This window comes from Macrobrachium nipponense, chromosome 16, assembly GCF_015104395.2.
Source record: "Macrobrachium nipponense isolate FS-2020 chromosome 16, ASM1510439v2, whole genome shotgun sequence".
NCBI classification, from domain to species: Eukaryota; Metazoa; Arthropoda; class Malacostraca; order Decapoda; family Palaemonidae; genus Macrobrachium; species Macrobrachium nipponense.
The window spans coordinates 59,482,444-59,508,514 of NC_087209.1; the positions used below are offsets into that span (position 1 = coordinate 59,482,444).

Below are 26,071 nucleotides of genomic sequence, written 5' to 3' on the forward strand. Positions count from 1 at the left end.
TGTCATTGGGTGCTATTCCACTTACATGGACAATACACCTTGTTCAAGGAGCACAAAACCGATCCCGATCACCTGATCCTAACATCCATGTTAGTTCTAAGATTGTAAGGAGTCATCCCCGAACTCCTCACAAACAACCAAAAAACTCGAAACATAATTACACTTTCATTACAAAATATACAAAAAAAAATTTTGTACTCCCCTACTAGTCATACATACCCTTGATCGCCTACCAGCAATGACACTCTGCTCCCGTGCGACAGTAGTGAGCTTGCTACTAGAAAACCAAGCACATATCTGACAAGAGGGTTTATGTACGATAAAAACACAAAATTAAGGATCAGTCTTTGCTCCAAGACCCAGTACTGTATCTGCTGATACAAAAGGACCTAGCGAGAAGCACTTCTCATAGGTCACTCTCACGTCCTTCAGATAATGAGATGCAAACACTGAATTGCACCTCCAATATGTAGTCTCGATGATATTCTTCAGAGACATATTCTTTTGGAACGCCAAGACGTTGTAACTGGACTGCTCTTACTTCATGCGTCTTGACCTTTAGAAGACCGAAGGATGCCTCAGAGCAGTTCTTGTGAGCGTCCGTAATAACGCTTCTCACAAAGAAAGCCAAGGCGTTCTTGGACATGAGTCGTTTGGGGTTCTTCACTGCACACCAAAGACCTTGTTGACAAGCTCCCATCTGTCTCTTCCTCTCTAAATAGAATTTAAGAGTTCTCACTGGACAGAGAGATCTCTCTATCTCTCGCCTACCAGGTTAGATAGGCCTTTTACCTCAAAACTTCTGGGCCAAGGTTTTGATGGGTTTTCGTCTTTGCCAGAAACATTGTCTGGAAAGAACAGATGGCAGCATCTCCTTTGAACCCCACCGTAGAATCCAGAGCGTGTAATTCGCTCGTCCTCTTGGCTGTAGCGAGAGCCACCAGGAACAAGCATTTCCTAGTGACGTCGCGGAAGGACGCCAGATGTAAAGGTTCGAATTTGTCCGATGAAAGGAATTTCAGGACCACGTCTAGATTCCAACTAGGTGTTCTAGGAGTAGCTGCTTTCGACGTCTCAAAAGATCTAATTAGATCGTGTAGATCTTTGTCGTTAGCAATGTCTAGACCTCGATTCCTGAAAACCGAAGACAGCATGCTTCGGTATCCTTTTATTGTCGAGACAGATAGGTGTGACTCCTTTCTCAGAAAGAGGAGGAAATCGGCAATATTCACTATAGAGGTACTGGAGGAGGACAGCTTCTGAACCTTACACCACCTCCTAAAGACTTCCCACTTCGACTGGTATACTCTTCTCGTCGAAGCTCTGCGGGCTCTAGCGATAGAGCCCGCAGCCTCGCGAGAAAAGCCTCTCGCTCTGACAAGTCTTTCGATAGTCGAAAGGCAGTCAGAGCGAGACCTGGGAGGTTTGTGATGAAACCTCTCGAAGTGGGGTTGTCTGAGTAGATCGTGTCTGTTGGAAGCGATCTGGGGAAGTCCACTATCCACTCCAGTACCTCCGTGAACCATTCCTGGGCTGGCCAAAATGGGGCTATGAGTATCAACTTCGTGCTCTTCGAAGCTACAAACTTTCTGAGCACTTCCCCCAGGATTTTGAACGGGGGAAAGGCGTAAGCGTCCACACCCGACCAATCCATGAGAAACGCGTCTATTGCGAAGGCTCTCGGATCCTCTACTAGAGAGCAAAAGGTCTCTATTCTTTTGGAGAGGAACGTCGCAAACAGGTCTATGTGAGGTCTCCCCCACAGTGACCAAAGACTTCGACACACTTCTTCGTGCAGAGTCCATTCTGTGGGAAGGACCTGGTTTCTCCTGCTCAGTCTGTCCGCTCTCACATTTTTGATCCCTTGGACAAACCTTGTGAGGAGAGTTATGCCTCTTTCTTCCGTCCAGGTTAACAGGTGTTTTGTCAACTGATAGAGGGAGAACGAGTGCGTGCCTCCTTGCTTTCTTATGTAAGCCAGAGCCGTGGTGTTGTCTGAGTTGATCTGTATTACCCCGTCTCTGACTAACTTTTCGAAGGACTTTAAGGCTAGGTGTATGGCCACAAGTTCCTTGCAATTGATGTGCCAGGACACCTGTTCCTTTTGTCCAGGTGCCTGACACCTCCCTTGCTCCCAGCGTCGCTCCCCATCCCGACTCCGAAGCGTCGGTAAACAACACTTGGTCTGGGTTCTGCAGAGCAAGCGATAAGCCTTCGTTCTTTTGAAGCTGAGGGATCCACCACCTCAGATGATCTTTTACTTCTTGTGGAAGTTGGAAGATGTCCGAGAGTTGACCCGTCTTCCAGCTCCACACCTCTTTGAGGAAAAACTGAAGAGGGCGAAGGTGAAGTCTCCCTAGCGAGAAGAACTTTTCCAATGAGGACAGGGTCCCTAAAAGGCTCAGGTAATCCCTCGCTGAGCTGTCCTTTCTCTCTAAGAAGCTCGAGATTCTCGACAAACCTCGAGCGATTCTTTCTCGCGAAGGATATACCCGAAAACCCCGAGAATCCATCTGAATCCCCAGATAGACCAAGTTCTGGCTGGGGATCAGTTGTGACTTCTCGAGGTTGACGAGCAACCCTAGCGAATCTATCATGTTCCTTGTTACTTCCAAGTCCTCCAAGCACTGACTCTTCGACTTGGCCCTGATCAGCCAGTCGTCCAAGTAGAGGGAGATGTTTATCCCCTCTAGGTGAAGCCATCTTGCTACATTCGCCATCAGGTTGGTGAATACTTGTGGGGCTGTAGACAGACCGAAGCACAGAGCCCTGAATTGAAAGATCTTGTCTCCTATCACAAAGCGAAGATATTTCTTTGACTGATGGTGAATGGGAACGTGGAAATAGGGCGTCTTGCAGGTCCAGAGAGACCATCCAATCTCCTGGGCGAAGCGCCGACATGACAGAGGCGGACGTTTCCATACGAAACTTCTTTTTCTGTACGAAGCGATTCAGAGCGCTTACGTCCAGAACTGGCCTCCACCCCCCCGATGCCTTTGGTACTAGAAAAAGGCGATTGTAAAATCCCGGGGAGTGTGGATCTTGTACCAGTTCGATGGCCTCTTTTTCCCACATTTGTTCCACCATCTGAAGGAGAGTCTTTCGCATTAACGGGTCTCTGTACCTCGCTGACAGTTCCCGAGGCGTAGATGTTAGGGGCGGTTTGTCGTCGAAGGGGATTACATATCCCTTCTTCAGGACCGACACTGACCAAGGGTCGGCTCCCCTTTGTTCCCATACTCCTGCAAAGTTCAGGAGTCTGGCGCCCACTGGTGCTTGGAGGAGCAACAAGTCACTTAGATTTCTTGAATGGTCTAAATGAAGACCTTCCTCTCTTTTCAGAGCTCTTCTTTCTGGCAGGGGGACGAGCCGTTGCACCTCCACGAAAGGGCTGCTGAGTAGGACGAGGTTCCTTCTTAACTGTCGCCACTACCGGTCGTCCTTTCTTGGACGTTTGAGTAAGTAGGTCTTGTGTCGCCTTCTCAGTTAGTGAGCGAGATATATCCTTGACTAACTGAGAAGGAAACAGATGATCTGAAAGCGGGGCGAACAGTAAGGCAGTCCTCTGGCTCGGAGAAACCCCTTTCGATAAAAGGGAACCATACACTGATCTCTTTTTCAGGAGACCAGCACCGAAAAGTGAAGCCACTTCACCTGAACCGTCCTGTACTGCCTTGTCCATGCAGGACAGTACGCTATGGAGAATTTCTGGGTTCTTCAGAAACTCCGGATCCTTAGATTTGTTGGCCAGAACTCCGAGCGACCAATCCAGAAAATTGAACACCTCTAAAGTGACAAAAAGTCCCTTTAGAAAGTGGTTCAACTCTGAAGTGCTCCACGTCGCTCTGACCGATCCTAAGGAGTGACGTCTAGAGGCCTCCACTAAACTGGAAAAGTCGGCATCTGCAGAGGCGGGTAAAGAAAGACCCATAGTCTCTCCTGTCCCATACCAAATACCTCTCTTCCCGTGCAATCTGGAAGGAGGCATGCAGAATACCGTCTTTCCTAACTCCTTCTTCTTGTCCATCCAAGAATCTAAAGAATGGAGTGCTTTCTTCATTGAAATCGCAGGCTTCATTTTCAAGAAGGCCGACGATTTAGCCGTAGCAGAGCTCGAAAAGAGCGAACGAGGAGAAGGAGGAGCTGCAGGACTAAGAGAATCTCCAAACTCTTGTAGTAGTAAAGAGGCCAAGACTTTGTAGCTAGAAAGTCCCTCATTAGCAGGAGGATCGTCGTCAGACAACTCGTCTAACCCTCGATCCGACGAAGGAGAACGTTCCCGTTTTGAGGAAGAGTCCTTCCAAGACCTCCTATGTTCTGAAGGAGAGGAGCTCCCATTTGGCGAAGAGTCATAACCTCCAGGAACGAGTCCCCGACTCTTGACTCCTGGCTCTTGACTCTTGCCTCCTGACTCCTGCCTCCTGGCTCCTGACTCCTGCCTCCTGACTCCTGACTCCTGCCTCCTGACTCCGGACTCCTGCCTCCTGACTCCGGACTCCGGACTCCTGGCTCCTGCCTCTTGACTCCTGCCTCCTGGCTCTTGGCTCCTGCCTCTTGACTCCTGCCTCTTGCCTCCTGACTCTTGCCTCCTAGCTCTTGCCTCCTGGCTCTTGCCTCCTGCTCTAGCCTACTGGCTCTTGCCTCTTGCCTGGATGCCTCCACACTCTTGGCTCTTGCTCCTGGACTCCTGGCTTGACTCCTCCAACTCCTGGCTCTTGGCTCCTGCCTCCTGGGCGGGGTGACTCCCATCACTCCTGGCCGGTGCCAGACGTCTGATTGTTTCATCCAGTTCGTACAGGAAACCTCACCTCGGGTAGGAGTATCGATCCTGGAGGTAGATACCTCCATACGTCTGGAGGATCTTTTAATAGGAAGGGAAGTGTCTTTCCTTCCTTCTAGGAGGCTCCTTTGACAGGACTCCTACAAATGACGAAATCTGCTCCTGCATCGCCATCATGAACCTCTTTGTAGCCTCCTCTTTATCCTCTTCGGGAGGAGGGGAAGGAGGAGGGGAGGAGTCCATAGCCTCCACCTCCTGCCCTCCTTCTCACTCTGGTTGGAAGAATGGCTCTTCTCGCCTTCTTAACTCCCGATGGAGACTCCTCAGGGAAGTTTTCAGGGCTCGAGTCAATAGTCGGCGCCCTCCAACTCCTCTTGAGAGGCCGAGATCGATCGGAATCTCTCCAATCACGTCTCGGTGATGAAGATCCCGACGACGAGAAACACTTACTTAGGACGCTTTTACAATAGCGGTCCTTGGCAGTCTGGGGTGTCACAGAAACCGCCGAAGGGACACCTGATCGGTGGGGATTCTCCACAACCTCCTTTCGGCTTTCGACATTCCTTCTCCTCTGGGCATGTGAGCTTGGAAGAGGTCTAGACCTAGGAGCGTTGCTGAGCCGACCAGATGCCCCCTCCACTACACTGGGGACACTTATATCACTGTCTAATGACACATCACTAGCCTTACCTTGTATGGCAGCCATTTTGTTTTCCATTATTTTGAAGGCTGCTTTTAGATCTGCAAGTTCTTTCGCTGCTGGATCTACAGGTTCTGCAATAGGAGAAGGGGCTGCAATGGAAGGAGAAGTAGGCAATACTTACCCTTGGGGAAGATCCCAAGCTTGGAATTAGTTCCGATCTAGAACTACTTAACCTCTATGAGAAGCCTTCCTCGCTCTTTCTCTTTCTAACTTTTTTAAATAATTAGTTAGATTCTTCCATTCGTTCTCACTCAAGTTCTCACATTCTTTACAAGTATTAGTAAAAGAACATCATACTCCCATGCACCTCTTGCATACCGTGTGAGGGTCTACCGAAGCTTTCGGCAACCTCACCTTACAGCCTACATTCACACAACGTCTCACAACCATACCAGAGTCAGACATATTTAAAGAAAAATCCAAAATCAAGTCACAAAACAGTCCACAAAAGCGTATGCCAATCCAACAATCCAGATACGTCACCAAAAGTCGGTCAAGAAGATCAATTGCCGGTGAAAAAAGAAAAACAATCGAGAGGAACCAACAAAACAATGTTGATGGTCCGGCGACAGAAGAATTCTGATTAGAAAACGGGGATGGTTCCTAGTCCTGCCACCCAGGGCAGGGCGGTAGATCACCTGACCTACCTGTAGCGTGTGCCGCGAAATTTGAAATTCTGTCGGAGACGACGGAGTCTATAGCTAAGTATATATCTGGCAGGGAAGTTGAATGTATACAACTAAATATTGTGCTAGAGACTTCCTATTTATTTCAAAATGAAGATAAATGACTGAATAATACTAGACTGTAAGATTTATAGCTTACAATTGTGTTTTTTGACCATTTCGGTAGAGTCAAAGTTTACCGAACGTGGTTCTTTTTCTATTTATCGTGATTTATATGCAAATATTTCGAAAATGAGAAAAGCTACAACCTTCAATTACTTTTCGTTGTATTCTACATGAAATTGCACACATTTCCATATATAAAACTTTATGTAATGGCTAATTTAAAATGGTGCAAACATTAAGACAATTGCACCTATGATTTTTTCGGAAGAGTTACTGCGCGGACGTAAGGAAATTTTTTTTTTTTCATAAATTCACCATAAATCTAAATATTGTGCTAGAGACTTCCAATTTCTTGCAAAATGAAGGTAAATGATTGAATATTACTAAAATATAAGAGTTTTAGCTTACAATTGCGTTTTTCGACCATTTCGGTAGAGTCAAAGTTGACCAAAGGTTGAAATTTTGGCACTTATCGTTATTTATATAAAAATATTTCAAAACTGATAAAAGCTACAACCATGGATTGTTTATAGTTGTATTGTGCATGAAATTGCACACATTTCCATAAATAAAACTTTATGTAACAGCTAATTTAAAATGGTGCAAGCATTACGACAATCGCACGTATGATTTTTTCGGAAGAGTTACCACGCGGACGTAAGGAAAAAGTTGTTTTCATAAATTCACTATAAATCAAAATATTGTGTTAGAGACTTCCAATTTCTTGCAAAAGGAAGGTAAATGATTGAAAATTACTAAAATATAAGAGTTTTAGCTTACAATTGCGTTTATCGATCATTTCGGAAGAGTCAAAGTTGACCGAAGGTTGAAATTTTGGCACTTATCGTTATTTATATGAAAATATCTCAAAACTGATAAAAGCTACAATATATATAATACTCCATGTAACGGCTAATTTAAAATGGTGCAAAAATTATGTCAAAGTGACGAAATAATTTCCGAGATGTGTCACTGATACTTTTTAGTGCGATAAGAAAGAAATTCGCGCTTGCGCGCCTGCGTAACGATTGTAAACAAAACAACACCTTTGATCCGGAAACTCCCAGCATCCCCCAAGGCGCGATTCAAAAGTTTTCGGCTGGTAGGCCTATAAGTATTTTTCCACGAATTTTTAAAAAAACTTTTCTATGTCGACGTAAATTACGTCCTGTCAGCACCCAAAAGACAATTTATCTCTACGTAAAATATGTCCAATAGGCGTTTAAGGGTTAAGCTCATGCCTACTGGTAGTCTTGTATGTGAGTGCTCCCAATTCTTAATTTGAGACACCTGTGAACAAGAAAACCTTTAGTGTGAGAGAATCTTTACACAGAGTTCAATAGTTGATGATATGATGCCACTTCCTGTAACCTTGGAGACTACAAAAAGGAAACTGCAAAGGATAGGGGAATTATCCAGAACCTCCTCTATAAGGTTCTTTGCTAATATGTACCTCAACTTTTCAAACTCTTGACACCTCAATCTCAATTCCAGGTATTAGAATCAATAAGAAGCAATATAAATAAGGTCTTATATTAAGATCTGGAGTCTTTTTCTGGTGTAGTCATTCATATCCTGAATTTAAATTTTGACATCACGATCAACTAATATGTACAAATCCCTCTAGATACATGGTCCCAACTGTGACTGGCTGCTAGCACCTAAGTCATCAGTCCAAGTGCTACTGCTGTCACTATCTTTAGTTCAGGCACCTATATGATTGTAACCTTGTTGCTGTAGTCAAGATGTCAGAATGGATACTGTAACACCCTGGACACAGCTACAGTCTCGTTATAAATCTATCTTGCAAAGATGAGACACTCAATCGTTGAGTGTCATCTGACTCAACATCAGTCCAGAAAATCAAGGTGAAAAGTTGGTATCCACAGCAATATCAGTTTCATCAACCCAACATTCAAAAGTTAGCATGATATCCAAAGAAACGAGATGGAGACTGGCACCTGGGCAGTATCCCAACCACTCATCTACCTTGTTAGGCTTCCAAGACCAATCCAGCTGTCACCGAACATATTCCTATATAAAAGGTGAAGGTTTGTATTTGCACAGGAACAAATCCCTTGGTCATCATCTTTTTACCTTTGGAGGTAGTCATCAGCCCTTAACTGGCCCATCAGGCAGACCCCTTTCATGTGTCAGTTACATTATATTTTATATCTTTTTTCCATAAACAGCTCTTGTCTTGAACAAAAATATTCAAACTTCTTAAATAACTTTAGCCACAGCTATGGTTATTGCCTCTTTTCTTTTCTTTTTTTTTGTGGGCTTGCCAATTTACTCAAAACTCCTCTTATAATATCTCTACATTAAACATTCATTCAGGCTCCTAACTGCTATTGCACCACAACGCCTCATAAATAATTATACTTTAGATGATGTAGTACGTATGCCTAAACTCAAAACAAGGGAAGCTGGGGAGTGAAAAAGGACAAAGATCCATAACATGACAGCCACAACTCAATAAAAAAAACTGAGTCGGAAGTGAATTGAAATTCTTAATTCTGGCCTATTGGCCGCAAGCTTGGATAAACCTGCCACTTGTACTTCTGCTAATATAGACATCTAGATATCTAAAGGCATTAAAGGATTTCCTAAATTAAACAGCAGAGTTTTACATTTCTACAGATAAAACAAAAGTCTATTGAAGAAACAAAAACTTAAAAATGGAAAAGTATTTTTCTAAAAACAGACACACACTGAACAAGTACTGAAGACAAATATTATAAAGCAATAGTTTTTAAGAAAATAAGAACATGCACTGTTAGAATTACATCCATAAAAAAAACCCTTTTGTAATAAAAATTAGCTAAGCTTGAGTATACACCAAGAAATGACCAGGTAAAAACGAACTACAAAACATGAATTTCACAAAAATTATTGATAAAAATGTAACGATTGGAATTAATCTAATGAAAATAAAACTTCAAGTAAATCAGTAATAAAAATTCTTCCTTTAAATCTATATGTACACAAATGCAAGGTGATAAATCTTTTATATCCCCACATACAAAAAAAATTACACCACACTACTATAATGATGCTTGCAAATAATGCATCACAAAATATGAATATCTGGAGAGGTTCCAGCTCAATGAATTAGAGATATCCAACACTGAATGAAATTATCACCAAACATTGTACATAAAAGTTTAAAAGCCAAAGAGTTAAAAAAAGAAAAGATTGCTTCAGTCACTGAAGAATATCATTCAAGAAAGAAATGTGTTACTACCCCTATCACACAGTACCTATATGTGGGGAACTACATAGAAAACTACATAGAGAAGATTTGAGAAAAAATTCTAATTCTAAATGCATACATAAAACACAAGAATACCTACAGAGAGTAGACTCACCGTAAGGTTGTCTACCAGCCATGGGATTGGGTTGAGAACTACCAGTGTTTTTGGATGAGAGAGACGGGAATTCCGACAAATCCAGGGGTGGAGGAGCGGAGTTACTCCCAAAATTGCTGTGTAAACCCATCATACTGCTTCCACTACTTTTAAAAGGATTATGTTCATACTCCACACTGAAAGAAAACAGGCGAATTACCTATCATCCTAATAAGATGTAATTGCTTGTTCAACAATGGCACAATAGCATTTTTAATAACAAAATATGTAAGTGAGCAATTAAGTTAAAGGTTAACTTTCACACAACTTGTTATAAAATAACCTTAACAATGGTCAAAACAAATTAGCAGTAAAAGTAACACATATTTAAGTAAACAAGTTAATTATTGTAGTAGTACTTCTAAGTCTAAAGTACTTTGTTTACTGTCTAACAATCATTGGAACACTAACAAGATATCTTCCAGTCATTAACTGCTCAAATTTTGACTAATCATTCAATTTCAAGTCCTAGCTACAAGTATATGTTGTACCATGTCATATCAGCAGTCTAGTATGGAAGATGAATCACTGATAGTTAATTTTTTTGTAGGTTTCACAAACATACCAATAAGGTCAGAAGTTGCCCTAGTAACTACCCTAAATATTTTTACCATCTAGTAACCAGCCAGAGAAGAGCCTTTACTAGGCTCAGATATCTGGATAAACTAATCCTTTATAATATTAATTTACCTACTAGTAACTACCCTAAATATTCTTAACTACTATTTACAACTTTAAAATTATTTTAACTTTCAGGACGTTACTAAAGTGCAGTATTATGAAAGAAAATTGGGTTATCTAATATACAACCACACATCATAACTTTCTATGTTTTAGCACTTTCCTGTTAAAACTTCATGGGTAGAGGGCTATGACTTATATCAAGTCAGGATTTTACAAAGACCTTAGGAGTAAAAAAAATGAAGAAAATTTAATTTCATTTGATGAGCTCAACCTAAATGTTTCATGACAAAGATAACATTTTTGAATGTCATTTCTCCATTCCTATGGCTGATATGGAAACTGCTTACTGTAGTCAACTGCTTGTTACTTGCTTGACTATCAGGTACTTGAGTGTAACAGTTTACCAGCCATGTAACAATAGTTACCAGATATCCAGAATATTGTTGATGGAATGGAATTTGGAAGCATACACATACCATGTTATGCATAATTCCAAGAAAATCTTTTTTTAATATTTATTGATTACAATGCAGGGAATAGGGACCATTTTTAAACTATTTGACCAACCTCTAGAGATTGATATGATACTTAGCAAGAGATTATTGACACTCATGTTGACTCAATTTACTCCAATGTAATCACAATATTATTATATTCAGAAGATGAACCCTATTCATATGAAACACACCCACAGGGGCCATTAACTTGAAATTCAAGCTTCCAAAGAATATGGGAGGTTAGAAGTACATATACCAATCTTACTAATGCTCACTATGATAGCAAATCACAAGCTCATAACATTTATCACTTGTTCAAATGAAACTCAAGTCAATATATAATGCAGTTGCAACAAAACATCCATGTTGCACAATTTTGTTATGAAAATGACACCTGGATACCTACTAAATTACAAATGAATAAACGTGGCAACTGTGATAGACAACTGAGCTACAGTCAGTACAAAATTAAATATTCCTGTGATTGGACTGTAGGTGCTGTCATTGGAGCAATGAAAACCAAATATTACAGACTGGGTCTGTCTCATTTATCCCTAGCACAGAAAAATATCCTACTATGCTGATTGTTATTATTATTTTACAATACTGATTATCATTATTATCCAAAATGAGCAAAGACTCACTTGGAAAAAACTTTAAAAAGCCTCAACTTGCAAAACAAGCTCTCATAGAATGTTAGTCTGTTTGTGAAAAATGTGAATACAATAAAACAGAAATAAAACATACATCCATAAACTTGATCATTTACTCCCTTCTGGGATCTTCGCACATCACTCTCTGACTTTGTAATTATATTAGGTGCTGGCCATCATCATCATTAACTATTATGGAGGATGGCCATTAATGTAATCATTATTGTAAATAACAACAAATATTATTAATGAGGACCACTGTTTTATTATTATTAATTAAGGAAAGCATTCATTTTGGTATCAAAATTACCATTACAGAAGATGGCCACTAAAAATGACAATTTTAAAATGTAATCATTTTTTCTTATATACAAACCTGAGTTGAAAATTTGTGAAAGATGAGTTAATACTGATGTTACAACACAGAGAATGGATGAAAATGTTACAGCAGTGCCTAACTGGTCACTGTAAAGGATACTTAGAAATGTCCACAGTGTGCCAGGTAAGAAAAACTATAAGCAGTAAATGCTCAACAGTAGTCAAGGCATACTGCAAGCATTATACCCTTTACAAAGTGGTCAGCTGACAGAAATATCAGGAGTTTAATATTTGTGAATGGACAATCTGATACAAAAGTCAAAATCAAGTGACAACAAATGTACGTAATGCTTGCAAGCTAAAGTTCTACACCCAATGCTAACAAACAAGTATTAATTACACCCCATACAAAAAAATATTGGTAGCAATTGTCAAGTGGACTGCTGGTGAAAATCTACAACTTAATGGTAAACAAGCTGTTGTTTTGAATACAGCTAAACATGAAAGACTAATCTCATAGCATCAAACTATTTGAGATTGCAACAAGTTTTTCATTATGAGATTCCTTAAAACTTTATAAACTAGTGGATTTATATTTTAACATCAGCAATACTGTGCAGTCTTCTAAATGCAAGCATAACCCCAGCATATTTTCAAGCTATTGATAGAACAAAGCATACCTAGGTAAACCTTGAAACGTTCTAAGCAACTCTTTGACGTACAATCTTCTGCTAGCTGCTGCTATTGATGTGGAAGAGTTGGGCGTTGTTTCCATCGCTGAAGACAAGGCTGCCAAACTCGAGAGGGCTGCCAAATTTGGTCCTGTCGAGCTTGTGCCGCCACTGCTGATAAGACTGCTGATACTTGGACAACTCACGATGCCACGACTCTCAATGCTTCTGGCAACAGTGCCGCCTAAACTCCCCATAATACCTGGAATACAGCATTTTAGTCAGTATAAATACTAAATCAGCAAACCTTGTCAAAACAAACCTGTTTTCTTCATTTGTTCAACTTCAGTTACTTTCAGTTCATAGATGAACTGTAAGAATTTATTTAATCTACATTAGTGTGGACATTTGTAACATTTTTCATTCTGGTCTGAATGCTATGCAACAGATAATGTGTGCTTCCTAAACAGCCCTACATTTTTAGACTGGTTCTTTATATAAAACAGTCTGCTGTAATATCACGCACCCAAAAACCTATCGTTCAGTTGGAACTAAAATCCTTTCCTATTGGAGGCTTAATTTACATAAATTTGTTCACATGATCATTGACAACTTTCTTTAAACTTGTACCTATGAATTGGAACTGGAACACAAAAACCAAAACAGCTTCGGGATAATAGTTATTCTGGAGATGGGACAATCTGTTTCTTTGCTCTTCACTTTATCAATGTCCTTGGGGTCACTCATCTCTTTTAACTATCAAGCACTTTTCTCGTAAGTACGAAAAATAACAGCACAAGGCAAATCTAAATTTGCATCCTAATAACTCACTTCTGCACCTTGCCTCTGATTGAAAAATAAACTGTCATGAATCACGCTTCCCGTCCCTTGAAACCATGCACAAAAATCAAGACCCAACACCTCAATGAGGCAAATACAAAACGGCTTAATTTATATATTAAAAGTTTTAGACTGCCCTGGATCACAGTACAGTCTGCTATCATCCTTAATGCATTTTCTGCGTGTTCTTTTTCTTTAGCACTCATAAAAGTAAACTCATTTCGTCCATGAAAGTGTGTTCACTTGCATCGACACCTCATTCCTGCTGTAGCATAAAATAATTGCTTTTGTACAACCTTACTTTTAGTTCTGACATCACAGGCACAAATATAACCATCAGTCTCTTCCATTACTTGTGCTCCAGTACATCACGGGGAGGAGGTAGTCCCAAGTTAGTGTACATAAAACAGACTTCACCAAAACGAGACTACAGAAAAGGTAGCCAAATACTCTATTACAAATCTTACAATCAAAGGCTAGGCTAATGTTCTCTTAATTCAAGAAAGAATTAATGATTACTAAACTTAAAAGTTTGTAGTCAAAATAATTATTCAGGTTTTACTGAATGCAAAAAACACGTTGAAAATAACAGAATGAAAAATTCTCTACTAAATACATATCTATTTTTTTAAACTAAGTATGCGTTGACTACTTGGTGACCATCCATATTTACAAGTAACAAATCGTACAAGGTGGCATAACGAGGTCCAATCTCTACACGAGCTTCATCACCCCATGATAACTTTTCCTACGTGCAAGTAAAAGAATCGTTCATATAGCTACGGACTTGTATGAGCTAACTTGAAGTTAGCAAGCCCTACCTGCACAAGAACATGTAACCATAAGTGCAGATGTAATGGTGAATCCTTCTTATGGCAACAAGCACATGTAAGCAACTAGGAACAGATAATTGTAGAATCATTCTAGAGTAAATAGTCACACGACATGGTTATTGAGGCTATCATATATTAGCCTCATAGCTACTGACTAAGTTTAGGCTGGGTTAGGTCTACTCAAAATAACAAGTGTACATATACATGTATACGTACAGTGTTCCCCCCGTATTCGCGGGGGATGCGTACCAGAACCCACTGTGAATAACTAAAATCCGCGAATAGTTGAAATCTATATATAAAAAAAAAGCTTAAAACTACCCATTTTGTTAGTTAAAACTCAAGAAAAAACCACAAACAATTTTTAAACCTGGTTTTTAATAGCTTTATTGTAAAAAAAAGTGCATTTTATGATGAAATTGATAAAAAACAAAGAATTTAACGATATTTCTCATAGAAAAATACAGCGAATGGGCGAATTTTCCATGAATAATGCGGTATATGTTCCAGAGAGAAATCCACCAACATGTGAATCTGCGAATCCAGAGTGCGCGAATATGGGGGTTGGTTCACTGTACACATACTGTACTATATTGCATACCTACCTCTGTTTACGGTGATGATATGTCTTACTGTAAAATGAATTTTCCTGCAGAGTTTAAGGCACTTTACTTCTATGCAAAAATCTTTTACAATGCGACCCAATGGTCAGATTTGCATCTACAGTGTTCTATTATTTGCACTATTACATGGGGAGGTGGGGGGGTTATTAATATCTGTTATTAATTTTTATGTGCTAACATCATAATTTCATTTTACCATGCGATTACTCACAAGCCAAGGTTTTGAAGTACTTTGACGTAGTCTAGCCACCGTCACAAAACAAGTTACTGTAGCCTATGTATATTTTGTACAACAAATATTATCCAAAGCAAGTTACTGTAGCCTATGTATATTTTGTATAAGATATATTATCCTAAAACTGGTGAAATGATCATGATATTTTTCTATATGATTATGCAGGTAATACTTTGTTACTTTAATTCTAGCCAACACCATAATCTAATATCAGATATGGTCGAATAATGGTCACACAAGAGGTATTTCCACAAAGCTGAGTATTTAATAATAAAAAACCAAACTACATCATTTTCTATGTTCAGCGTTTTTCCTGTAGAATGGTTTGCTCCTTAAGGTCTTGGACGCTAGCTAAAACTAGGAAGCTATAGGCAATTTTATCATGCGCTAATCTACAGCACTTATGGATGCTTTTAACAACTATAATAATCACTTGATTTTATTCAACTGATTAAAATCAAATAAGTTCTCATGTTCACGGACCTGAATGTTTTCTGACTTTACAAAATGCTAAGGGGCAAATTAGGGTGGGCACCCATTACAGCTAGCCTAGGACCTATACTCTGTTTTTTTCCATCTGTCCACCTGCCTGTGGTGGTCGCGCACGGTAACACTGCGTCCCGGGCTTTAAATATTTAAGCTATGTGTAAGTTTTGTGTAAATAAAAGGATATCTTGGTATACATTTGCAACTGAAAAGTGTTTTAATAATTTACTATATGCGAATTACACTGTTAATATTCGAAATAGGATATTATTTAAAGCCCATGACGCAGTGTTACCATGCGCCAACACCACAGGAGGATGGACAGATGGAAAAAAAACAGAGTATAGTTGTGAGCAAGGTAGGGTAGAATGGAACATGCGAGTTTCATTTTATGATTTACGATTCTTTGTTTATTCGTGAATTTCCCTTTACATATTTGCAGTACTTTAGGGGGTAGCCAATCACAGGCAATGTATGGATCCGGTGCCTTAGCTCAAGTTAGGTTAGGCCAGCAGTATCCCAGTAAGCAAAATCTTTACAAGCTTTATAAAATTTTGGGGATTTTTACTACATATTTGCCAAAACATCCCTATATATTTTTCCTACTGACTATACGTATCATGATTTAGTATACGTTTAATACCTTACTGACTGGCTTCCAACCAGGTCCCTAAAACTTGGATACAGGAAGGTAAAAAACCAAATAATTGCCAGAAAACTTAAATACAAAATGATCAGTCACAAAAATAAAAGGTTCACGTACGTGGCTACGAATTTAAGTAGGTACGTACCACAGTATTACCATCTAGGCCTACCTACCTCTAGTTGTGTTTAGTAAGGTAGGACTTAGCATCCCAGGTTAGGTCAATGAATAATGCTGTTTTTCACTCATTTTCATTTTTCCCTTAACCCAATGAACCACATTAGCCTATCATTAGAAAGCATCTAAACGAAGGGTCATACTTTAATGTTTCAGCAAAGCATAGGCGTATCTATATGTCGAAATTCATCAAATCCATTGGAATCACAATGAAATCTTTTATGAAAAACCACTTCTCCACATTTCGGACAAAAATTTAACCTTGGAACGTGTTAGAAAGCAGGGTTGTACTTTAGCGCTTCAACTGAGCTTAGGCCTATGCATCGAAATTTATTAAATTCATGGGAATCAAATAGAAATCAATCGGATAAACGTCTCTGCCACATTTTGTACAAAACGGTTAGCATGGCATAAATAGGTATAACTAACAGAGCATCGATACTAAAGTTACGCGACAGATGATTTACCCAAAGCTTCGAGACCCCTGGGTAACCGTCAAAATTAGGCCTAGGGTATCATTAAGGTCTAAGTACGACAAAATTCGGACGCCGTAACCATTCCTGGATCCTTTTAGCCCCTAGCTAGCCTACCCTAAACCCTCGACCTGGAATCTGGAGCATTTTCTGGAATATATGAACTATGGGCATGACCTAGGCCTACCTGCAATACTAAGGGTCATAGGGCTCGGACGGGGGTCACGTCAGGTCACCGCGGGACCTGGAGGCCAGCCTAGCATAGTCCCTAGCAGTCCCTCGACCTGGAATCTGGAACATTTCCTGGAAGTGACCGACCTGGAGGTATCCCCTACACCTACCTGAAGTCGCAAGGGTCACGTCAGGTCACCTCAGTTCACCCTGGTCCCCCGGAGGAGGACGGGGAGGTCGGCCTTTCGAAAATTGGGGGGGAAATCCTAGCAGCTGGTATGGGGGCGCCCCCAATTCGCCTTTCCTGCCCACCTACCCACCAGGACCTGGTCCTCGAGCATGCGATTCGAGGGGGAGGGTCGCGTACGCACCCCGGGGAGTGGAGGGGGACCTGAATGCGCCCCCGGGAAGCTAAAACTCGAAGGCTCTCCTTCGGAGGCTACTAAGGTAAACCTCGGCCCTCAGACTCCCCCCCGGAATTGCCCCTCCAAAAGCAGCCGCGGGAAGGTCCCCGCGGGGCATCGCTACCTGGGCACGATCGACTCGAAAGTCCTGAGTGCGAGGGAGCGTCCGGGGGGTGCCTCCGACGGCAGTTACAAGGTTCATATATTCCAAACTCGAAGGTCAAGACTCCTACCCTGACAGAACACCTCCTGAGATCAACAATCCTGGTGTCGCCATCTCTCGGCCCAGGCGCAAACCTTCCTCCGCTCTCTCTCTCTCTCTCTCTCTCTCTCGCTCCTCTCTCTCTCTCTCTCCCTCTATCTCCCCCTCCCTCTCTCCCTCCCTTGCCCGCCAACTTTGAAAAAGGATGGACGTCCCTCAGGATTTTATCAACTAATTCCTGGTCAACTAATATTCTAGAAGCGTTTAAGCGTTTATTTCATGCATATATGTGCATTGCCCCTCTCTCTCATCTCTCATCCCCCCCCCCCCCCCTCTCTCCCTCGCCCGCCAACTTTGAAAAGGATTGACGGTAAGTAAGGATTTTATCAACTAATTCCTAATATTCTAGAAGCGTTTGGGCGTTTATTTCATACATATATGTGTATTCTATCTCATTCAGATGTGGTTAGAAACGTGGGTGGCCATTATAGCAATCTATGATTTCAAACTCTTCTGCTGCCAACTTTGAGAAGGGATTGACGTCCCAAAGTAATGATTTTATGAACTTATTCCTAATCGAACTAATATTCTAGAAGCGTTGAGGCGTTTTCATACACATATGTGTATTCTATGCCATTCCGAGATGATTAGAAACGTGGGTGGCCATGAGAGCACTATGATCTAAAACTTTCCTGCTGCTAATTTTGAAAAGGGATTGACGTCGAAAAATGTGGATTTTATGAACTAATTCTTAATCGACAAATATTCTACGTTTGTTTGGGGGCTTTGTTTCACAACACACACACACACACACACACACACACACACACACACGTGTGTATTCGTTGCTTGTTGAAAACGTGGTTGGCCATCATGGCAAACTTATCTAAAACTCTTCTGCTGCCAACTTTGAAATGGGATTCATTTTTTCCTCGTGCGTGTCATACAGACGTGCGTATTCTATCCGTATTCTATGTCATTCATTGCTGGTTACTAGGAAGAATAGCCATCGTAGCAAGCTATAATCTAAACCTTTCTTGTAAACTGCAAAATGATCAAGAGGTATTTAGGCATATCCGTTGGTATACTGAATGAATTTAGGCCTATGTGTGCAAATCAACAAAGTGAAATTGAAGCAACTTTCAAGTAAGTTTTATTAGCGGATATCCTATGTTTGTGAATGTACTGAAAGCCAGCCATTGTGCCATTTAATATATCCTGACAAATAAGAACAGTGACACAGTATAGATAGACGTTTGACCGTTTCAAAGCTCGACAAAATATTGTCATTTTTAACTTGTCATAATTATCTATGGTAGATCAAGATTTAAGAATAGATTCTCAACGACATGAACCAGTTCAAGGCAACATGAATCGTCTTTGCACGTATCAGAAAACAAGTGTTCATGGGAGCTAAACTCTGTCTGAAAACGGCTTCGCAAGTCATGGGCGTAACGAACCGAGGAAGGAGATGAAGTAATTAACAGAGCTCAGACATGGCAGGGGAAAATTCAAAAACAAAACTACAGTATTGTTGTTTCTGATTTTTGACAGAGGACGCTGTCATAAAAGAACGATTTCCTATATCTTTTGATCAACAATTGCCTTTGTGACGAGTCTGACGATGCTACATTCTTTCTGGGTCATGCTGTAGAATCTACCAGACCTATAGGGTCAACATAGAAAACTCCCAACACGTGTTTACGTTGAGGTAAGGTCGATTCCACGTGCGTCTTGACAAAACGTTTATCATCTTATTTCTTTTTTCATTTCCTAGTCCTGGCTGCTTTTCGTTCATATACTGCACACGTACGTAAAAATAAAAACTGGTTACCTGGTGATAATTTAGACGCAGCTTAGACGGAGGATGGTACTAGACCTCAAGGTCTATAGAAGTATTCTTTAGACCTTGCTAGACCTAAGGTCAAAATTCGTCAGTACCAACACGTGCTCGAAGCAAGCTCCTCGTGGTCGTCACACACACACACATTTATATATATATATATATATATATATTATATTATATATAGATATAATAAAAAATAAATATATATATATATATAAAATTAATATATATATATATATATATATATATTAAAATTCAGCAAACCACGCCGTATTTTAGTCATCATGTGAATACATGTTTATTCTGAGCCAATCTAGTACCTACAACACTGTGAAGCACCCCCAACCCCACACTGGCCCCCGCCAGCACCCCACATTGCCTGCTTGAACTCGTTAATGTCAATGGCTGGTCGAAATCTATAACTTGTTGCTAAGACACAACGGTAGAACGTCTTTATTGCATTTAAATTTCTAATTTCTGGCCTTCGTAGCATAGTTTTTGCCTGTGCACCTAGAACTAGAAGTAGATATGCACTAGAAAGCTAGTCTCACTGGGAACTGTCTTCCAAATTAGACTCAGAAAAGAAGATACATCTAAAATTCCCATCTGTTTTACAAGCAAACATTCCTTTAAGAAGAGTGACAGAATTAGAGTTGGAAATTCCGAAATAAGCCCAAGAGATTCGGCTAAGGATCTCGGTGTCGATCTTAGATTGTCATCTCTCTTTCGAAAAGCACGTGGACTACGTCTGTAGGTACTAAGAAGGCAAACGGTTTACTTTTCTTTTTAACGAGAAATAAAGATATCTTCAACGATCAGACTAGAAAAGTTGTTGTCGAAGCGTTAGTCATATGTCTTTTCTCATACTGATCATTAATCTGGGGTGGTTGCACCGCCAACATAAGAAATAAACTACAAAAAAGTGCAGAACTTTGCCTCAAAAGCAGCAGTAGGGTATGGACGAAAACGTGACCATGCTAACACCTTTCATTAAAAAATCAGAATGGCTTAAAGTTAACGAAATGCTGCAGTATATCATAACTCAATATTCATGTTTAAAATAGTAAATAGGCACGCTCCGGCAGTGGTACTATCAGTCCCACAGGTCAGACGCACGTGAAAGAACCACAAAACACGTATATAAACAGCAGGTAGTACCAAGAACCAGGACAAAGATGGCTGATATAGGGCCTTATCTGTTCGAGGCCCAATTCAGTGAAACAATTGACCGAAAATCATACAGCAAGAATGACACCATTTAAAAACAAACTTAAAAGATACATAATATATAGATGAAGTAGAGATATATTCTTGCATCGATACGAACTTGCTGTAGAGAATGGGTTGGTTATTCAGATGTGTAAAATTTGATCCCTGCCACCAAATCTACCACAAACGTACGTAATACTCTGTAATAAAGGTATAAATACTCATTATGCACTCCTATTTTGTAGCGAACTTTTACTTATGTCCATCAAAAATTTGTGCATGAACTCATGTTCTCGCTACACTTCAGCTCCATTGTACAATGGAAAGCTATGTATACTCAGTATCAAATATGTTTACATGAGAATTCAATATCTTTCTCACTTGAATTTGAACGTACGTTCAATAATCCGCCTGTCAGGTTTCGATGTTTTATGACGAATCACGCGCATTCAAATGCAGACACTGCACTGCATGATATTCGTCAACAATTAGACCGATATGTCTCCGACGACACCTTGAGAGATTCAGAATAAAACTATAGATAAGATTCATTTCACTACAGTTCTTATCTCGTTTGTAAACATTTTTTTATGGGGCTAGTATCTTTGCTTTTTTTTTTTTTTTTTACATGATTTATGAAGGCGGTGATGTTATTTGTACCAATGCGTCTAGGTGTTCTTTGACCAAATGTTTGATACAACTTTTCTTCATCAGCTTCTGTTGATGCAAGTTATTATTATTATTATTATTCTATATTTATTATTATTATTATTATTATTATTATTATTATTATGATTATTATTATTATTATTATTATTATTATTATATTATTATTATTATTATATTTTTTTGCTCTATCACAGTCCTCTAATTCGACTGGGTGGTATTTATAGTGTGGGGTTCCGGGTTGCATCCTGCCTCCTTAGGAGTCCATCACTTTTCTTACTATGTGAGCCGTTTTTAGGATCACACTCTTCTGCATGAGTCCTGGAGCTACTTCAGCCTCTAGTTTTTCTAGATTCCTTTTCAGTGCTCCTATGATTATGGGTACAATTTCCACTGGCATATTCCATATATATCCTTCTTATTTCTATTTTCAGATCTTGATACTTATCCATTTTTTCCATCTCTTTCTCTTCAACTCTGGTGTCCCATGGTATTGCGACATCAATGAGTGACGCTTTCTTCTTGACTTTGTCAATCAACGTCACGTCTGGTCTATTTGCACGTATCACCTTATCTGTTCTGATACCATAGTCCCAGAGGATCTTTGCCTGATCGCTTTCTATCACTCCCTCAGGTTGGTGCTCGTACCACTTATTACTACAAGGTAGCTGATGTTTCTTGCACAGGCTCCAGTGGAGGGCTTCTGCCACTGAATCATGCCTCTTTTTGTACTGGTTCTGTGCAAGTGCCGGGCATTCGCTTGCTATATGGTTTATGGTTTCATTTTTCGTATTGCACTTCCTACATATGGGAGAGATGTTATTTCCGTCTATCGTTCTTTGAACATATCTGGTTCTTAGGGCCTGATCTTGTGCCGCTGTTATCATTCTTCAGTTTCCTTCTTTAGCTCTTCCCTCTGTAGCCATTGCCATGTGTCATCGCTGGCTAGTTCTTTAGTCTGTCTCATGTATTGTCCGTGCATTGGTTTGTTGTGCCAGTCCTCTGTTCTGTTTGTCATTCTCCTGTCTCTGTATATTTGTGGGTCTTCGTCTACTTTTATTAGTCCAGTTCTTCCCATGCACTCTTTAGCCACTCGTCTTCACTGGTTTTCAGATATTGCCCTAGTGCTCTGTTTTCGATGTTGACGCAGTCCTCTATACTTAGTAGTCCTCTCCCTCCTTCCTTTCGTGTTATGTATAGTCTGTCCGTATTTGCTCTTGGGTGTAGTGCTTTGTGTATTGCCATATGTTTCCTGGTTTTCTGATCTATGCTGCGGAGTTCTGCCATCGTCCATTCCACTATTCCTGCGCTGTATCTGATTATTCTTTCCTGATCGTGCCCTTCATTTCTTGGTGTTTTATATCCCCTCCTTCCATTATTCCTAGGTATTTGTATCCAGTCTCATCTATGTTTGATGTTGCTCCCATCTGGTAGCTTTATCCCTTCAGTTCTCGTTACTTTGCCTTTTTGAATGTTGACTAAGGCGCATTTTTCTATTCCAAACTCCATCCTGATGTCCCCAGATACAATCCTTACAGTCTGGATTAGGGTATCTATTTCCTTGATGCTCTTCCCATACAGCTTGATGTCGTCCATGAACATCAGATGGTTGATTCTGTTGCCTCTTTTCTTGAGTTGGTACCCGGCATCCATCTTCTGTAGTACTTTTGTCATATGAATCATGGCTACTACGAAGAGTAGTGGGGACAATGAGTCGCCCTGGAAGATCCCTCTCCTGATATTAACCTCTGCTAGTCTTATTCCAGAGCTTGTAAGTATTGTATTCCAGTTGCGCATTGTATTTTTGAGGAAGCTGATGGTGTTTTCCTCTACCCCATATATTTTCAGGCTTTCTATTAGCCATGTGTGTGGTATCATGTCGAAGGCTTTCTTATAGTCTAACCATGCTATGCTTAGGTTGGTTTTCCTTCTCCTACTGTTCTTCATTACCATTTTGTCTATCAGGAGCTGGTTTTCTGTGCCCCTACACTTCCTTCTGCAGCAATTATTATTATTATTATTATTATTATTATTATTATTATTATTATTATTATTATTATTATTATTATTAACCCAACAAAAACTTCTTTCAGTTTTCTTCTGAAGATTGACCACACCCTTACCACAAGGGTGAATCCCATTGACCATCAGCTCAGGATATCAGAGCGACAAGAGGGGATTGGCAACTCTCAAGAAAACCAGAACAGCCATCGCATAAATGACAGCACAACGAGAAGAAGTTCCAGAAGACTGGTGGGCCTTGACCCAGGCTAACATCCCAAACATCTCTTGAGAATGGGCCACAGAAGGGCCTGAAAGTACTCGAGTGTGGAGTAAAACTAAATGTAAATACTTAGAAGTAAACAAGTTACAAATTGAATTTGTGGGTTTCTTTTTCAATTATTATTATTATTATTATTATTATTATTATTATTATTCAGTAGATGAGACCTATTACGTGGAACAAACCCACCACAGGGGCACTGACTTGAAATTCAAGTCTCCAAAGAATATGGTATTCATTAGGAAGAAGCAAGAGGTAAGTAAAAGAAAATACAGAAAGAAGAGATACCACTTATTAAAAAATAAAAAAAAGCAGAAGAATAAATAGATATAAATGTATTCCAATGAAAGAAGAATGGTGTTTGGGTAGTAATGAACGGCACCTTCTCTTGAATTTCTGAAGTTCTCCAACAGCGCGACACTTTTGTTTTCATCTTTTCCCGCTTCTTTCTTCCCTGTTTCAGTCCACCTCATTCATCTCTTCATGGGATTACTCTTTCACCCATCTGGCACGAGTGTCTAACACCAGATGAGGTTGAGGGAATGTGTGTATATAGGGACTGGATCTTGGAGGATTGGATTGTCCCCAAACCTAATGGAAGCCTGTTTGTGTAATCGTCATTCCGGTGACTAACCGTCCCTCAAACTCAGAATCTGAGGCACCAATGGAATTTTACTCAATTTCTGGGAGGATGCTCGTTGAATCTAGATAGGAATCATGTATATTCCATTTCATTGCGTGTGTGACTTGTCGATAACGCTCAGTAATTCGAAAATTTCCAGTTTGAAATTTGCGTCTAGCTGAGCCTAGCTACCGAATAAAGTTCTGAATTTTTTTTTGAGGAAAGATTCAAACCAGTTCCTGAATACCGTTATCGCCATTAAATTTAGCAGGAAAATATTAAAAAAAGGTGAAACCAAAAAGACCACAACAAAAATAGAAGAGAATAACGTACATAAGAAAAATAAAAGATCAGAGCAAGGAAAGGTATAAGAGAAATCTTGGAAAATGCAAGTAATGACACAATGGCGAAGATCTGCAACAAAATTGCTGCTTCTCACCAACAGCACCATTTATAAAGGATATTTTTTTCTGCTTTATATTAGAGTGAACGAAATATTGACTTGCTTTTTTTCATACACGCAGGCGTCATCAAAACTACAGTTGCACAATTTTGAGAAGTTTTTTCCTCTTTTGCAAATGTTTATTTGAAATATTAAAGAAAATGCAAGCCATACTGTATACTACTGCACAGGGGGTTGAGTAGTACGACTAGATCTTTTTAATAAAAAAAATCTAAAGTTTGTAGAGGAAAATTAAGGTTTCAGTGAGGAGGAATTGCACGTGTAATTAACCCCCAGCTACCTGCCAGTAATTTCCTCTATGACCCAGAAAATGTAATTTTCCATCAATCCTTATCGTTGTTGTATCGGAGACCTCCTGACTGTTATTTTTAACACTGATTAGATAGGCTCAGTGTATCAGATTTTATCTCTCGGTCGTAATATTTGCCTATTCTGGTTCATCAAGGACGCACGCAAGCATACACACACACGCACACACACACACACACAAGAGCAAGTAGTGCATCAGCTGCTGCTTACATTTAGGGTGAGTGTGGAGTGGTTAAGTTAGTTGGTGATAGGAAAGAGAAGCTGCATAGTACTACATAAGAGCTTGCAAATACTTCTCAAGGCAGTAAGTTGAAAGTGAATTTGAGCAGGAGAAAGGGAATGAGTGGGAATGAAAATAAGGAATATGGATTAATGAAAGCGGGGGAAAATGGACGTTATTGAGAGAGGCGAATTACAGAAGTATAAGATGGTATAGTACAGGAATTCTTCAAAAGGTTGGTTCCATTCACGGCAGTGACGTGCGAATGATGAATCTGAATATATATATATATATATATATATATATATATATATATATATATATATATATATATATATATATATATATATATATGTAGACATTAAGGTAATTAAGATTGGTTGACTGATTTGATTTATGGTTATTAAATCTGACTTCGCAGTTAGTAGGAAAACGACCATATGATTCATAGCGTCGACCTTCTTTTGATGACAATCAACGTATGCAAAGTTCAACGACCGACCCACCTCTCGTGAGCGAAAAACCAAACGCAACTTTACCGTGACTGAGAGATGTTATGGCCAATAATTCCTTAAACCATTATACACGGATGATGAAAGGTCGACGCCGAACTTTAAAGAGAATTTCCCAAATTAGTCGTGAACGTACATATCAGGACTTCTGGGGGACTTCACACTCCCTGGAAAAAACAAAAGTCAACAGCTTCTTAAGTGAGTGAAAGTGCAGTTGTTACGCCAGGGAGGCGCCTTTGTATTTTTTTTTTTTTCCTAGACCGTGGTTTTCCCGCTCTGCGGCTTCAGAGAGGTCATTTACAGAGCAGTGCTTTCCCTAAGGAGTTATGGACGCGAATATTGCGTA

At 40.0% G+C, this 26,071-nt stretch overlaps 1 protein-coding gene across 1 annotated transcript in view; it reads right to left on the reverse strand.

Annotated features, from left to right (window-relative positions):
- The window catches only part of LOC135195755 (CCR4-NOT transcription complex subunit 2-like), a 118,394-nt gene extending 97,281 nt beyond the window's left edge, over nucleotides 1–21,113 (reverse strand). Inside the window, exons 1-3 of the mRNA XM_064222204.1 lie at nucleotides 21,047–21,113; nucleotides 12,517–12,769; nucleotides 9,646–9,821 (exon numbers count right to left, since the gene is read on the reverse strand). Of these exons, the coding sequence (XP_064078274.1) occupies nucleotides 9,646–9,821; nucleotides 12,517–12,769; nucleotides 21,047–21,098 (481 nt within the window). The 5' untranslated portion in view covers nucleotides 21,099–21,113. The remainder of the gene's footprint in view (nucleotides 1–9,645; nucleotides 9,822–12,516; nucleotides 12,770–21,046) is intronic.
- Nucleotides 21,114–26,071: the final 4,958 nt, after the last annotated feature.